This window comes from Athene noctua, chromosome 29 (genome assembly GCF_965140245.1).
Source record: "Athene noctua chromosome 29, bAthNoc1.hap1.1, whole genome shotgun sequence".
NCBI classification, from domain to species: Eukaryota; Metazoa; Chordata; class Aves; order Strigiformes; family Strigidae; genus Athene; species Athene noctua.
The window spans coordinates 2593374-2605286 of record NC_134065.1 but is presented as its reverse complement, the minus strand read 5'-3'; the positions used below and the strand labels follow the sequence as shown (position 1 = coordinate 2605286).

The following is an 11913-nucleotide window of genomic DNA, read 5'->3' as shown; positions in this document are numbered from 1 at the left end:
TAAGAAGAATAAACCCTTTTTCGTTCGTTTTTGGGTTTGGATTTTTTTTTTTTTTTTTTTTTTTTCCGCAGAGCCGAGACCTTGTGCATGCGTGTAGAAAATTGTAAAATGTAAAATTGTTTTTTAATATATAAAAAGCTTGTTTTTACAGTTTGCAGTGGATCAAAGCATTACGGCAGTGGTAGGAAGTTTTGTTGGTTGGTTTGTTGTTTTTTTTTTTTTTTTCATAGAGGAACTAAAATTGTACAAATTTTTTTTTATAAAATAAACCCATTTTGACTTTTTTTTTTTTTTTTTTTTCCGAACTCTTTATTTTCCAGCACCGGCTGCTTTGGGGCATGGCAGCAGTTTTGGGAGGTGCTGCAGTGGCAGGATGTGGCCTCAAGGGAGCACTTGGGGAGAAACTTCTCCTGCCCTGGGAGGGTGCTCGGTGCAGGACGAGGGCTTGGGGTTGGTGGGGGCCATGGATTTAGGGTCTGTGGGGGCCAGGGGTTTGAGGTGCCAAGGGTTTGGGGTTCATCGGGCCAAGGAGTTGGAGTCTGTGGGGGCCAAGGGTTTGGGGTTTGAGGGGCCAAAGGTTTGGGGTTCATTGGGCCAAGGAGTTGGAGTCTGTGGGGGCCAAGGGTTTGGGGTTTGAGGGGCTAAAGATTTGGGGTTCATCGGGCCAAGGAGTTGGAGTCTGTGGGGGCCAAGGGTTTGGGGTTTGAGGGGTCAAGAATTTGGGGTTTATTGGGTCAAGGAGTTGCAGTCTTGGGGGCCAAGGGTTTGGGGTTTGAGGGGCCAAAGGTTTGGGGTTCATTGGGCCAAGGAGTTGGAGTCTGTGGGGGCCAAGGGTTTGAGGTTTGAGGGGTCAAGGATTTGGGCTTTGAGGGGCCAAAGATTTGGGGTTCATCGGGCCAAGGAGTTGGAGTCTGTGGGGGCCAAGGGTTTGGGGTTTGATGGGGTTGGAATTTATGGGGAGCTACAGATTTGGGGTCTATGGGACAAAGGATTTGGGGTTTGTGGTGACGAAGGGTTTGAGCTTTATGGGGCCGGAGGGGGGGGGTGGATCTGTGAGGGCAGGGGTTGGGGTTTATAGGGCCAAGGATTTGGGGTTTATAGGGACAAAGAGTTTGGGGTTTGTGGGGACCACGGATTTGGAATTTATGGGGAACGAGAATTTGGGGTTTATAGGGCCAAGGATTTGGAATTTATGGGGGCCAAGGGTTTGAGGGACCAAGAGATTTGGGGGTTTGTGGGGCCACAGGCTTGGGCTGAGCAGAGTGGCTCTGCCTGCCCCCACCCCCCCCTCACCCACCCCCCACCCCACCTGGGAAAATGCTCAAACCCTCCCCGGGGGTGGGGGAAGGTCCCAACCCTTTTGCTGGGGGGAGCGAGTGTCCCCCCCACTCCCCGGAGGGGCTCACAGAGCTGCAGAGCCCCCACCTGGCCCCCCCCCTTCCCCCCGCCTGCTGCCTGCGGTCTCCTTGCTGTGACAGCGGATGTGTTGGCACCTGCACACCCCCCCGCAGCACCCCCCTGCACCCCCCTGCACCCCCCAGCCAGCCCAGGGACCTCACACCCCGACTTGGGGGGGAGCCCCCCCTACAGCAACAGCAGCGCTGATTCACTGGGACTCAGCGTCAGCGTTTCCTTTGGCTTTTGCACCTTTTCTCCCCCATCTTAGCCCTGGGTCCCTCCCCCCGTCCCCCCCCCCCCACACTGTGCCTCGCCCCGTGCACCTCTCAGGAGGATGTGGGGGGAGCAGAGTGGGGGGAAACTGAGGCAGGTCAATGCAACCGCAGCGCATGCACGGAGTGGGATTTAGGGGGGGGGGGGGGTTGCTGGCCCCTCTACCAACCCATGCTGGGGCTCAGGCCCCCCCCCTCAGGCTCCTCATTTCCCTGGGCACACTCCTGCGTCTCCCAGGGCTCCCGGGGGGGGGTTTATTTCCAGCCCTCCACCCCATCTTTGCCCTGTGATGAGTTTAACAGTCATCTGACAAGCTGCTGACACCCAGGGAGCATTGAGGGCGGGGTGGGGGGGGGAAGGTTATTTCAGTCCCGTGTGGTTTTTTGTTTTTTTTTTTCCCCCTTCATGAGTAACGGAGCAGCACAAGACACTCCTTCCTCCGGCCCCCACGGCGTGGGCTGCTGCCAGCCGCCTCCGCTCCGTTCCAGGACACGGGGAAAAAGTGACGGCTGGGCCGGGCAGGGGGTGGGCAGAGAAATTCCAGGGGTTCTGGGGTGAAATCCTGCTTTATTGGCTTGGCTGTACCCAGCGCAGGTGCCCTGACTCCCCCCTCCCCACCCCTGCCCCCTCCTCGCACCCGGGGCACGGCCACGTCCCACGGGGGTCCCCGTTCCCACCGGGTTTGGGTACGCGCTGGAGCAGCCGTAGGAAGGGCCGAGGGGGCACGCGATGCTCCTGCCCCCCCCCCGCCCCCAAACCGCCCCGTGACCCCCAGCCAGGGGCATCATCTTGTTTCTGTTCCCACACAGCCCCTCGGGGGTGGCCTCGTGTCTGGAAGCCCCCCCAGGAGCCTTCAGTCAGCACCGGGGGGAGCAGCGGGGACCATCGGCTGCTGGAGGGGTGTCAGGCTGGGAAGAAGAAAAATGAGGTGCTGGGGGGGGGGGGGGAAGGTGGTGGAAAAACCTTCCTGAGGGACCCGTGTGGGCTGGAGGGGCTGGGGCTCAGGTGGCAGCCCCCCCCCTGCCCCCCTCCCCACCAGGCACTGGGGTTTGGTGAATTGGGGTGAAATACCTGGGGTGGGGGGGGGTCCGGCTCGCAGATGGTGGTTTTGGTGTTTTCTGGGGCTGGGGGGTCCTCCAGCCCCCTCCTCTCCTCCTGCAAGAGGCAGCGGGTGCTCGAGGGGCTGCGCTGAGCATCCTCATCACCCGCCTCTGCTGCGCCGTGGGGAAACTGAGGCACGGGCTGGGGCTGGCGAGAGGATCCCGGACAGCCGGGCTCACCTGGGGAACGGGGATTATCGGGGCGGTGTCGTGGATGGGGATGTCAACCAGGGCTCCCAAATCTGCAACACAACGAGCTGGGGCGTGAGTCACGACACTGAGACCGGGTCAACGGCGACACAACGGGGTGCCCCGGCCTGGCCCGGCTCGGGCTGACCACGTCTCACCTGAGGAGTCACTGGCCGGGTCGGCTCGGTCCCGGCTCCCTGCGGGCCAGGGCAGACACAGGGGTTACAACAGCGGGGCCAAAAGGGTTTTGAGAAAAGCCCAGCAAGACCCTCCGGGGAAGGGGGCAGCTGGCGAGCTTTCCGGTTTGATTTACTGGAGGAAAAAAAACCTCCAGCCTGAGGTTTGTGTTCAAGCAGGGAAGGAGAAGCCCCCGGGGTGAGGAAAGGGCAGAGCTGGCGCTGAGAGATGCAAAACTGAGCAGAAAAGGGAGTTATGGGTTAAACTTCTGGCCTTTTAAAACCAGATCTGAGCAAGGGGAGACCCTTACCATGGGGCTAAGCTGTGGCCAAAAGGGTTTGTGGATGGTGTGAGGGCCTGATCCTGCTCCCCCCTCCCCGGCTCCGGTACGAAGCCAGACGTGCCTCATCGCTGCACCAGAATAACTGACTTTTTGCTGTCACATCTTGACGTTTTGAGGATATGGGCTGTGACACAGCTGTCACCCTTTCTGGCCAACCCAGGGTGTTGCTGAGCAAAGGAGGGAGATGCTGGTGCCCCGGCGGGGATCTCACCTTCCCCCTTGGTCCAGCGGTAGGTGAAGAAGAGCACGAGCAGAGCAACCACCACAAAAATGGCAGGAGACCAGTACCTGATGGGAACAGCCGCTGCATTTTCTAGGGGAAGAGAGGAGATGTGGGCGTGCTGCCCGCAGAGAGGGCTGGGGGGTTGGCAGGCCCCGGGGGAGGGGGGGTTGTCTCTGAGGTGATGCAGGACCCTCCAAGGATAGTGGCACAACCCCAAGCCACATCCCTTTCTTTCGCCATGGGACTCACGGGTTTTGCTCCCCACGGTGCCTGCTCGTGTCAGCACGGGGGTGGTGAGGGGGTCCCTGCTCCAAGGAGGGCTTGGGGTGGTCACCGCCCATGTCGTCAGTTTGTCCGCGTTCCCGGTGGTTGCGGTGGGGTCTCCCGTTGGCTCCGGGACATCATCACGCTGCGTGGTGCTCTGATGCCCTGACTCCTTTTCTTTGAGGACAAAAGCTGGGAACGAGGATCATTAATTCATGTCAACATCTCCCCAAACCAGAACGGCTCGGGGGGGGCTGCACCGGCCCCACCGTGCTCCTGCACCGGGAGCTTGAGGGAAAGGCGAGGTGGGAGCAAGAACAATCGAACCACGTCCCCCCGGCTCTGCCGAGACAAACCCCTGCTGATGAAGACGGTGCTAACGGCAGCAGCACCGCGGGGGATGCTGGGGAGACCCAGCCCAGGGCTTCTTGAAAGGCACGTGTGGCCACATGCCGGGCAGCGTCACACCGATGCGCCCCAGCATCGCTGCTGGAGGTTGGGCAAGCGGCAGCGGGGCCAGCACGGAAGGGTTGTTCTGAGGGGGTGAAATGGGGTCCCCCAGCAAACCAGCCCCCAAGTGCTATCAACGGGGCCGGGTGCTCAGTGAGGTCTCTGCTGCTTGGCCGGCAAAGGGCTGGGCAGGAGCTGGGGAGCTCAGGGTGGGGGTCTGGGGCACAGCCCAGTGCTGGGTGAGCCCAGGAAGCCCCAAATCCTCCCCCCACACATGAGCCAGACCCAAGCCAAGTCATAAAGCGGGTGGCCTGAGTCTTGATCCTAATGAAACGGCCGGGTGAGCGTCTTGCCCTGCCACAGAGGGTCCCCAGGAAGGCATCGTGGGATTGCACCTGCTGCCTTCATACCACCCCTTCCTCCTCCTCCTCCTCCTCCTGCCTCCAGCCCCAGAGACAGGGGGAGCCCCCAGCCCCTGTGCTAACCCCCAGCCCCACTCACCAGCCCCAGAGCAGAGCACCGCGACACAGAACCACCCCGTCCCAACGCCTCTGGGCTCCATCCCCCTCTGCCCCACGGAGCCTTTCACCACTGCTCCCCCTCTTGCACCGCCTTCCTTCCCCTTTTTGCCCAACCAACAGCTTCCTGTGAGCTCAAAGGTGTTGACTATGAAATGGGGTGATTAATGGCCAGAAACCATCCCAGGGGGTCATTCTGGGGGCTGTGCCTGGGGTAAGGGACACAGCCCTGTCAGCCATCAGCGTGGGTGAAGGAGGAGCTGATGCTCCAGCACGGCCCCGGCTCCCTTCAGGCCTGTCCCTGGTGCCACCACCGCTGGTTTAAGCCCTTTCCAGGCTGGGGACTGGAGTTACAAGCCCAGATTTGATGCCACACAAAAGAACGCCTTGGTAAAACGCGTGGCCCACGGAGGTGTATATTTTCAATTGATCAACATGAATTTGAGGAACTCAAAACCAAGCCCATCACATACTGCGAAAATGCAGAGAATAAACAAATTACGCCCCGGCCTCGTCAATAATGGACTGTTTTCACCCAAAATAATATGCAGACAGAAACTGAGCTCAGATGCGCTTTGCATTTTTATTCCAGCAGCTCCTAGAGGGCTCTCCTGTGCCAGGCACTTCAAAGAAATCTCCAGTTTCATCCCTGAATAATTTACTCTCCGCACAGACAAGACAAAGAGCAGGGGGAAGCGACACGCACGGGAAGAGGCTTCCCAGGGCGAGCGGCGTCTGTCTGTCCCGCAGCACTGGAAAATTGACGCCAACGTGCGTGTGTCGCTCAGTTGCCGGCTCTGGGTAGGTTTAGGGGGCGGGAGGGTGAGGGTGTGCCCCAGGCCTGGCTCGCTGGGCACCCAGATCCCTGGACGTCCCAGATCAGGGTGAACCCGCGCAGCCCAGGGAGGTGCAGCCGCCGCCACGCCGTGCAGCGTCCCCGCAGTGCTCGGGGCTGGGAGAGCTGCTCTGCTCCCTAAAATGGGGCTGGGAAGCTGCCTAACTCTGGAAATACACAATGCATACATTTCACATGCAATTATTTCATCCAAGAATAAAACCTCATCTACAGACACATCAAAGGAGTGGAGGGGAACGGCACCAGCCACGTTCCTTGTCCTGTTTTGCCCCTCCCACTCCTGGACCCCAGCATGGCCCTGCAGCATCTCAGGGGACCCCAGGAGCATGAAGTGATGCTGAGCACGGTGCAGGGGTGCTGTGAGGTTTGGAAGGTCCCCAGCCAGCCCAGGAGCCCCAAGGGCTGAGGAAGCAGCTGGTACCAAAACCACAGCAGCCTGGGCATGTGCGCCTGGGCAAAGGCACACGCGTTCCATATTCAGCTTTCTACCACCAAGTGTTATTTTTGCTTTCTCTTGGTTTAGCAACCAAGTGAAGCAGCCAAAGTATTTGCCAAGTTTAAGTGTATCGCAAAAAAAAAAAAAAAAAAGAAAAAAAGAAAAAATTACATTAAAACAGGCTTTAAGAGGCTCCTCAAATCTTCCCATCCTCTCGTCCTGAGGCTCCACACTTCAAGGTGCTGCAGAACAAATCCCAGGAGCAGCAGCTCGTGTCCTTGCACCAGGAGGGCTGGATATGCAGCCCCACTTTTGGTCCTTGGTCTGGCCAGAGAGGGCGGAAAAAGGAGCCCAAAACCCTGTGGATGCCAAAACACGGGCAGAGCTCCTGCGCCAGGCGAGCCGGCGCTTACAGGGCACTTACATCCTCGGGTGGATGGCCGGGGACTGGTGCCAACAGGCAAATCGGAGGCAGCGGTGGTGGGGAGAGAAGGGGGGGACGCTGCAGCCCCACGGGCCAGGGCCGGGCAGCGAGGAGCACCCTGCTCAGAGCGGGCTCACGGGCTCACCGGAGCCGTGCCAGGGCCGGGCCGTGGGGTGTCGTTAGCTGATTGACGAGTAGATGCTTTTCTCATCCTGCCCCCAGCAGCCTGGCGTTGCCTTTGCCCATCTTCTCATCATCCGTCTGCAACTGCAAAGGGACAAAAGCTTTGCCTGGGCTCGTGGGAGCTGATCCCTCCCCTGGCGAGAGAGAGGGGACCCCCAGGCCTGGCTTGAAGCTCTGGACCCCAGGACAGCCCAGTGAAGACCCGTCTGCCTGTGCCTCTTGCTCCAGGGGTTCCGTCTCTCACCCTGGGGTCTTGCCCATCTCCTGGCTTGGTCCTGGAGCCCCGCCGAGGAGATGGACACAAACCCCAACTCACCTGGGCCACAGCCTGGACAGTGAAATGGACGTTCTGGAGGTCTCCACGCTGGGGATCGACATTTTCATTGGGTCATATTGCTGTGCATTAGAGAAACTCTGCATACACACCTGGGGAAAAGGTTTTTCAAAGGGTTTCCAGGGCTCTGAGCTGGCAAAGGGATCTCATAGCCTGGGTGAGCCAAAGAAGCAAAGTTTGGAGGGGTTGGGCACCCCTGGTGATGCACCGGGAAGCCCAGGCAGGTGGCTGCGGCCACGGTGGCTGCTCTTGGACCAGCCCCAGTGCTGACACGTCCCCTTCCAGCTTCCAGGAGGAACTAACAGGCAAAGCCAGGGGTTGCCCAGCTCTCCCCTCCTTCCTCCCCACCTCTGCCACGTGTCCCCAGGCCATCCCTGTCCTGGGCAGGGACCTGCAGGCAGGAAGGGGCTGTGGTGGGTCCCTCTGTGTGACCCACGATGCTGCCAGGCTGCTCCTCGCCAAGGGCTGGAGGGAATCTCAGTTTAAATTGCGCTGGGCTTGAGCAAAAGCCTGGCCCCTCAGAGCTTCTGGGGGTCTGGGTCGAGGTGAGCATCACTTCTCATCGCACCATCCCTCCTGCCCTGGCTGCTGTGGGAGTGGGGTTCTTGCTTCCAGCTCAAAGGGCGGCAGTCAAAGGGATTTGCTAGTGAAAATCAGCTCTTTTTTTTTATTTAAAAACAGGATCCCTGGCTGGTTTTGGAGGGCGAGACGCATTTGTTTCTCCTTCATACATTGCCACTGTTGCAGCAAGCCTTTACGCCAGCTCGTTCTTTGGCTCATCAACGAGAGACGGGGGAGAGAGGATTTAAATCCTTCATAATCCCATTTTTCTGGTCAAAATTTCAGTGCCTCTCATTTGGAGCACATCTGTCAGCCCCCCAGAGGAACAGCCACGCAGGCTTCAGCCCATGCAGAGAGGAGCACTTGGGGGGAGAGAGGTTTCTGCAGATACCTGCTGGATCACCAGTGCTGGATGAGGAACCGCTCCACTGCAGGGTGACTGCAGGAATTCGGGGATTCCTTTTTATTTTAAATAAACTATTTGCCTCTGAGGCTCCGGCCTGAGGTCCCTCAGGAGCGCCTGTGCTTTCACATCCCCCAAGGGCTCACGAAGCGAATTCCCCCACAGTCACAGGACACCCACGCTATGTCCCATGTGCAAAGGGGGGTGCAAGGGACAGAGCCTCGAGGTGCAAAACGAAAGTGCAAGGAAGAATTTGTAACGGCTCAGAAAGGCCACGCAGGTTCCCTGTTGTCACCAAACCAAAAGGCCAAACTCACCTATGCGAGCAGGCAAGAAAACAGATGATGGCCTCTTCCCCAAACATGAAGCTGCTTCACCCCTCTTCTGAGAATGAGGAAGACATACCCTTTTTATTTTGGCTACTTCCCATTTTAAAATTGAGTACTGTCAGTTTGGGCTGGCAAGAGAGTTTCTCTCCCCAGTTGCTAGAACGGGAACTGATCGGGGCTCAGCCAGACCCTGAGGTTGTCCCCTGTCCCCTGGGATCTGCATTGCTGATCCCCCCGTCCAACCCTGCTGGGACACCTCCAGGACACTGAGAACTGCCCAGAAGGAAAAGCTGGTGGGTGAGATAAACTTGAAGCAGGAAATGCTGCTAAACCAGCAAATAAAGATGCTGCAGAGCTCATCGGGTGGCGAAACCCTCCTTGAGGTTGCGGGGAGGGGCCGGGGCGGAGGCAGTCTCTGCCCATTTCCCCTTGCCTGAAAAGAAGCAGAAGGCATCTCCTGTTCTCAACAGCCCTGAATACCCCACAGTGAAACCACAGGAACACGGAAAACTCAGAGACAAACCAAGGGGGACCGTGAACGTGGAGCAGAACGGCAAACACAGCATCTGGCAGCAGCTGGGTGGAGACTGGGCCAGAGCTGAGACCTGATGCATTCACTCATTAGCAGAGGGAGACCACACCAGAGCGAGAGGCCAGCACTGGGTCCTGCTGGTTTGCCCAACATCCTTGAGACAAACTGCATCCCCGTGGAGCTGCACTTGGCACCGCTGGTCCCACCTGTGCCAACCCTGACCCCACTCTCCCCGGAGTCCCCAAAACCACCCTGAGCCCGCCACGGGCTCCTGCCCTTCCATCCCCGAGGCACAACGGGCACCTTGTACTTACTCTCTTGGTGGAAGAGGAGGAGGAGGAGGGCGAGTGGCAGGCACCAAAACACATCCATTAGCCCGCAGCATGTGGAGGGAAGCTCTCCACACCCAGTATCTACTACAGATCATGGTGACAAGAGGAAGACGCAAGCGCCTGCAGCCACGCAGTTTTCCCTCCCACGGCTGGATGGGTGGAGATCACTGCGCTTCATCCAGCACCTGCCACCATCACAGTGACATCAGGCAATGGCACTGGGCCTGGTACCAGAAGGGGTCAAGGAGGAACATCCCATGTCCATAATGAAAACTTAAGTGGAAAAAATCCATTTCTAAGCAAGGATGAGTGTGACAAAGAGCACTGTGGTGGCCATGTGACAAGGGAACCCACCCTAGGAGAGGGGTAGCGTGGAGACCATCGCAGGTCAGGTGGTGCCCACAGACTGATGTCACCAGGGCGTCCTTCATAAGGGGTGGTGAGATCCAAACTCTCCATCCCCCCAGACTCCATCCCCCTTAGACGAAACAGTTGAGTGGCAACTGCAGGGAAAAGAGCTGCTTCCTTAATTCAGATTATTGTGGGAAGCAGCGTGACACCGGCATCATACTGAAATCCGGGTTGGGGAAGCGCAGTGGATGAGCTGGGGACGTTGTGCTTCACAAGAGCCTTGGTTCCTCCACCCAGCGAGGGAGCGGGGCGGCTGCCGCCTTCCAGTGCTGCCCCGCTGCCGGAGGCTGAGTGTTGGGATACATCAGCTCCGGGACTGACATTGCTCAACACCAACATTGCTGAATTCCTAAAACAACTCTTCTTTCACAACACCCTGACAGGGGGGTGAGATGAGGCACAAAGAGACACCCGGGGGGATGAGCCACCCCATAACGCCCTTTCCCTCCTCTGACCTGGGAGCCAGGGGGGTCTGTGGCATCATGGCTCGACGCTCCTCTGTAATGGCAAAATTAACATTTTTTTTTACGTGAACTCTACCCCCTATCGAGCTTCTGGCGTCCCCCCCCGCAGCCATGGGGTGGGTTGAGACGACTGGACACACGCCAGGGCGTCACATCGCGGGGTGTCCCATCGTTCCACAAGGATCCGCACAGGTAGCACCGGGCTCCATCCTGCACCAAGTGCCAGGCACAGAATTTGGGGCTTTAGTGCCATTTTAGAGGCGCAAGGGCAAGTGTGGCCTTGCCCTTTCTTGCTTCTGGGGCAAGTGGTGGCTTTGCGAACAGACTTTTCCAAGGAAGTAACTCAGCTGATTTTCTGTAGTAATGAAATAAGGAAGTGAGGGACGTGCAAACACACTGATTTCTCTTTCCCCCCCCCCCAAAGCCTGATCCAGCCCCTGACACACTTCTCCAACAAACCTTGCCGAAAGGCTTTACTATAAATTTATTTTCTTTCCCTCAGCAGCGGCACACGAGATCAGACCTGCTGTACGAGCCGAGTTACCTTGGGATTATAAAATAGCTCAAACCGGGGGGAGGTTGAAAAGATTTTAACAGCCCTCGTCCCTCATCCAGGCCACCTCCAGCATCCCCATGTTGGGTGTTCCTGCAGGGACATCGAGAGCATCTGGGGGCAGGGGGTGGCCAAGCCACAGGCAGGGGCCACCTCCCCCTTTCAGACAGAAACTCAGCTTTAAAAAGTCCACGTGGAAGATCCTCGCCTGTTCCCGTAGTCATCAGTGGGAAGGGATGGGGATGGAAAAGCGCGGTGGGACGCGGCTTCCCCAGGTGTGGGCACGGGCTGCCAGTGCTCCCAGTGCAGGGGGTCAAGCCAGGGCTGGGTGGATGCTGGGCAGGGCTCAGCCCCGAGGGGATTGCAAAACTTGCTGCAACCCCGGCATTTTGTAACCCGTTTCAGAACAGAGGTCATAAAAAAAAACCAAAACAAAACACCAAAACCCACAATTCTGATGTTTCCCTGCTGCTGTTGAACCCACGTCCCCGCGTGTCACCGGCTGCCACGAGCCGGGGTGTCCCTCGAATGAAGTCAGGGCCACAGGATGAGGCCGTGGGGTGAAAACCCCCAGGGCAGGGATGAGGTTGGGGTGTAAACCTGTTCTGGCCACACTCGCCGGTGCTGCACCACGGTGCTGACAGGCAGACCCTTCCCCTCTGAGGCGCCGATTCTGTCTCCTTCGCTCCTGCCCGGCTGCGGGGTCGTAGCCAGAGCCCCTCTACCCTCTCCTGGTGTTTCAGCATCTTCCCAGCCGCCCTTAGCTGCAGTTTGGGGACATTTCTTGCCTTGCTTCAGCCCTGCTCTTTGCTCCATCGTCCCTCACCCCCGTGGCTGTCGTCAGCCCCAGCCCAGCTGTGGCGGGGGTCAGTGTGTGCCAGAGGGTTTTGCCCCAGTTCCCTGGGGACGAGCGGGGTTTCCCTCCAGCCGGGAAGAACGTGGATGTCGGTGCCCGGTGAGCAGAGGTGGGGGCCGGGCTGGGCGGCTGCCCGCTGCCTGGAGATGCTCAGGCCATGGGCATCATCACGCTGGCGTAAACCGTCGTGGGCTCCTTGTCGGGGTTCTGCAGCAAAGGGCAGGGAAGCAAAGGGGTCAGTCAGGTGCCTGAGCTGGGGGGGAGCCGTGGGGTGCCCCATGACAATGCGTGCCTGAGCTGGGGG

General features: G+C 58.6%; 1 protein-coding gene across 1 annotated transcript; it reads right to left on the bottom strand.

Moving 5' to 3' along the window:
* Positions 1-2315: 2315 nt before the first annotated feature.
* On the bottom strand, positions 2316-4979 carry LOC141971443 (uncharacterized). The gene is made up of 6 exons (XM_074928783.1): positions 4919-4979; positions 3953-4159; positions 3692-3793; positions 3119-3157; positions 2743-3013; positions 2316-2579 (listed from the first exon to the last, which is right to left on the bottom strand). Exons 1-6 carry the CDS (start codon positions 4977-4979, stop codon positions 2525-2527), a joined length of 735 nt encoding a protein of 244 aa, XP_074784884.1. The 3' UTR covers positions 2316-2524.
* Between the last annotated feature and the right edge of the window lie 6934 nt (positions 4980-11913).

Excerpts from the sequence above, each read along its gene's own strand:
- LOC141971443 (XM_074928783.1), bottom strand. The coding sequence starts at position 4,979 with ATGGAGCCCAGAGGCGTTGGGACGGGGTGGTTCTGTGTCGCGGTGCTC. Across the intron at positions 3,794-3,952 it reads CACCGTGGGGAGCAAAACCC|AAAATGCAGCGGCTGTTCCC; the intron begins GTGAGTCCCATG and ends CTCTTCCCCTAG. Across the intron at positions 3,158-3,691 it reads CCGCTGGACCAAGGGGGAAG|GGAGCCGGGACCGAGCCGAC; the intron begins GTGAGATCCCCG and ends CCTGGCCCGCAG.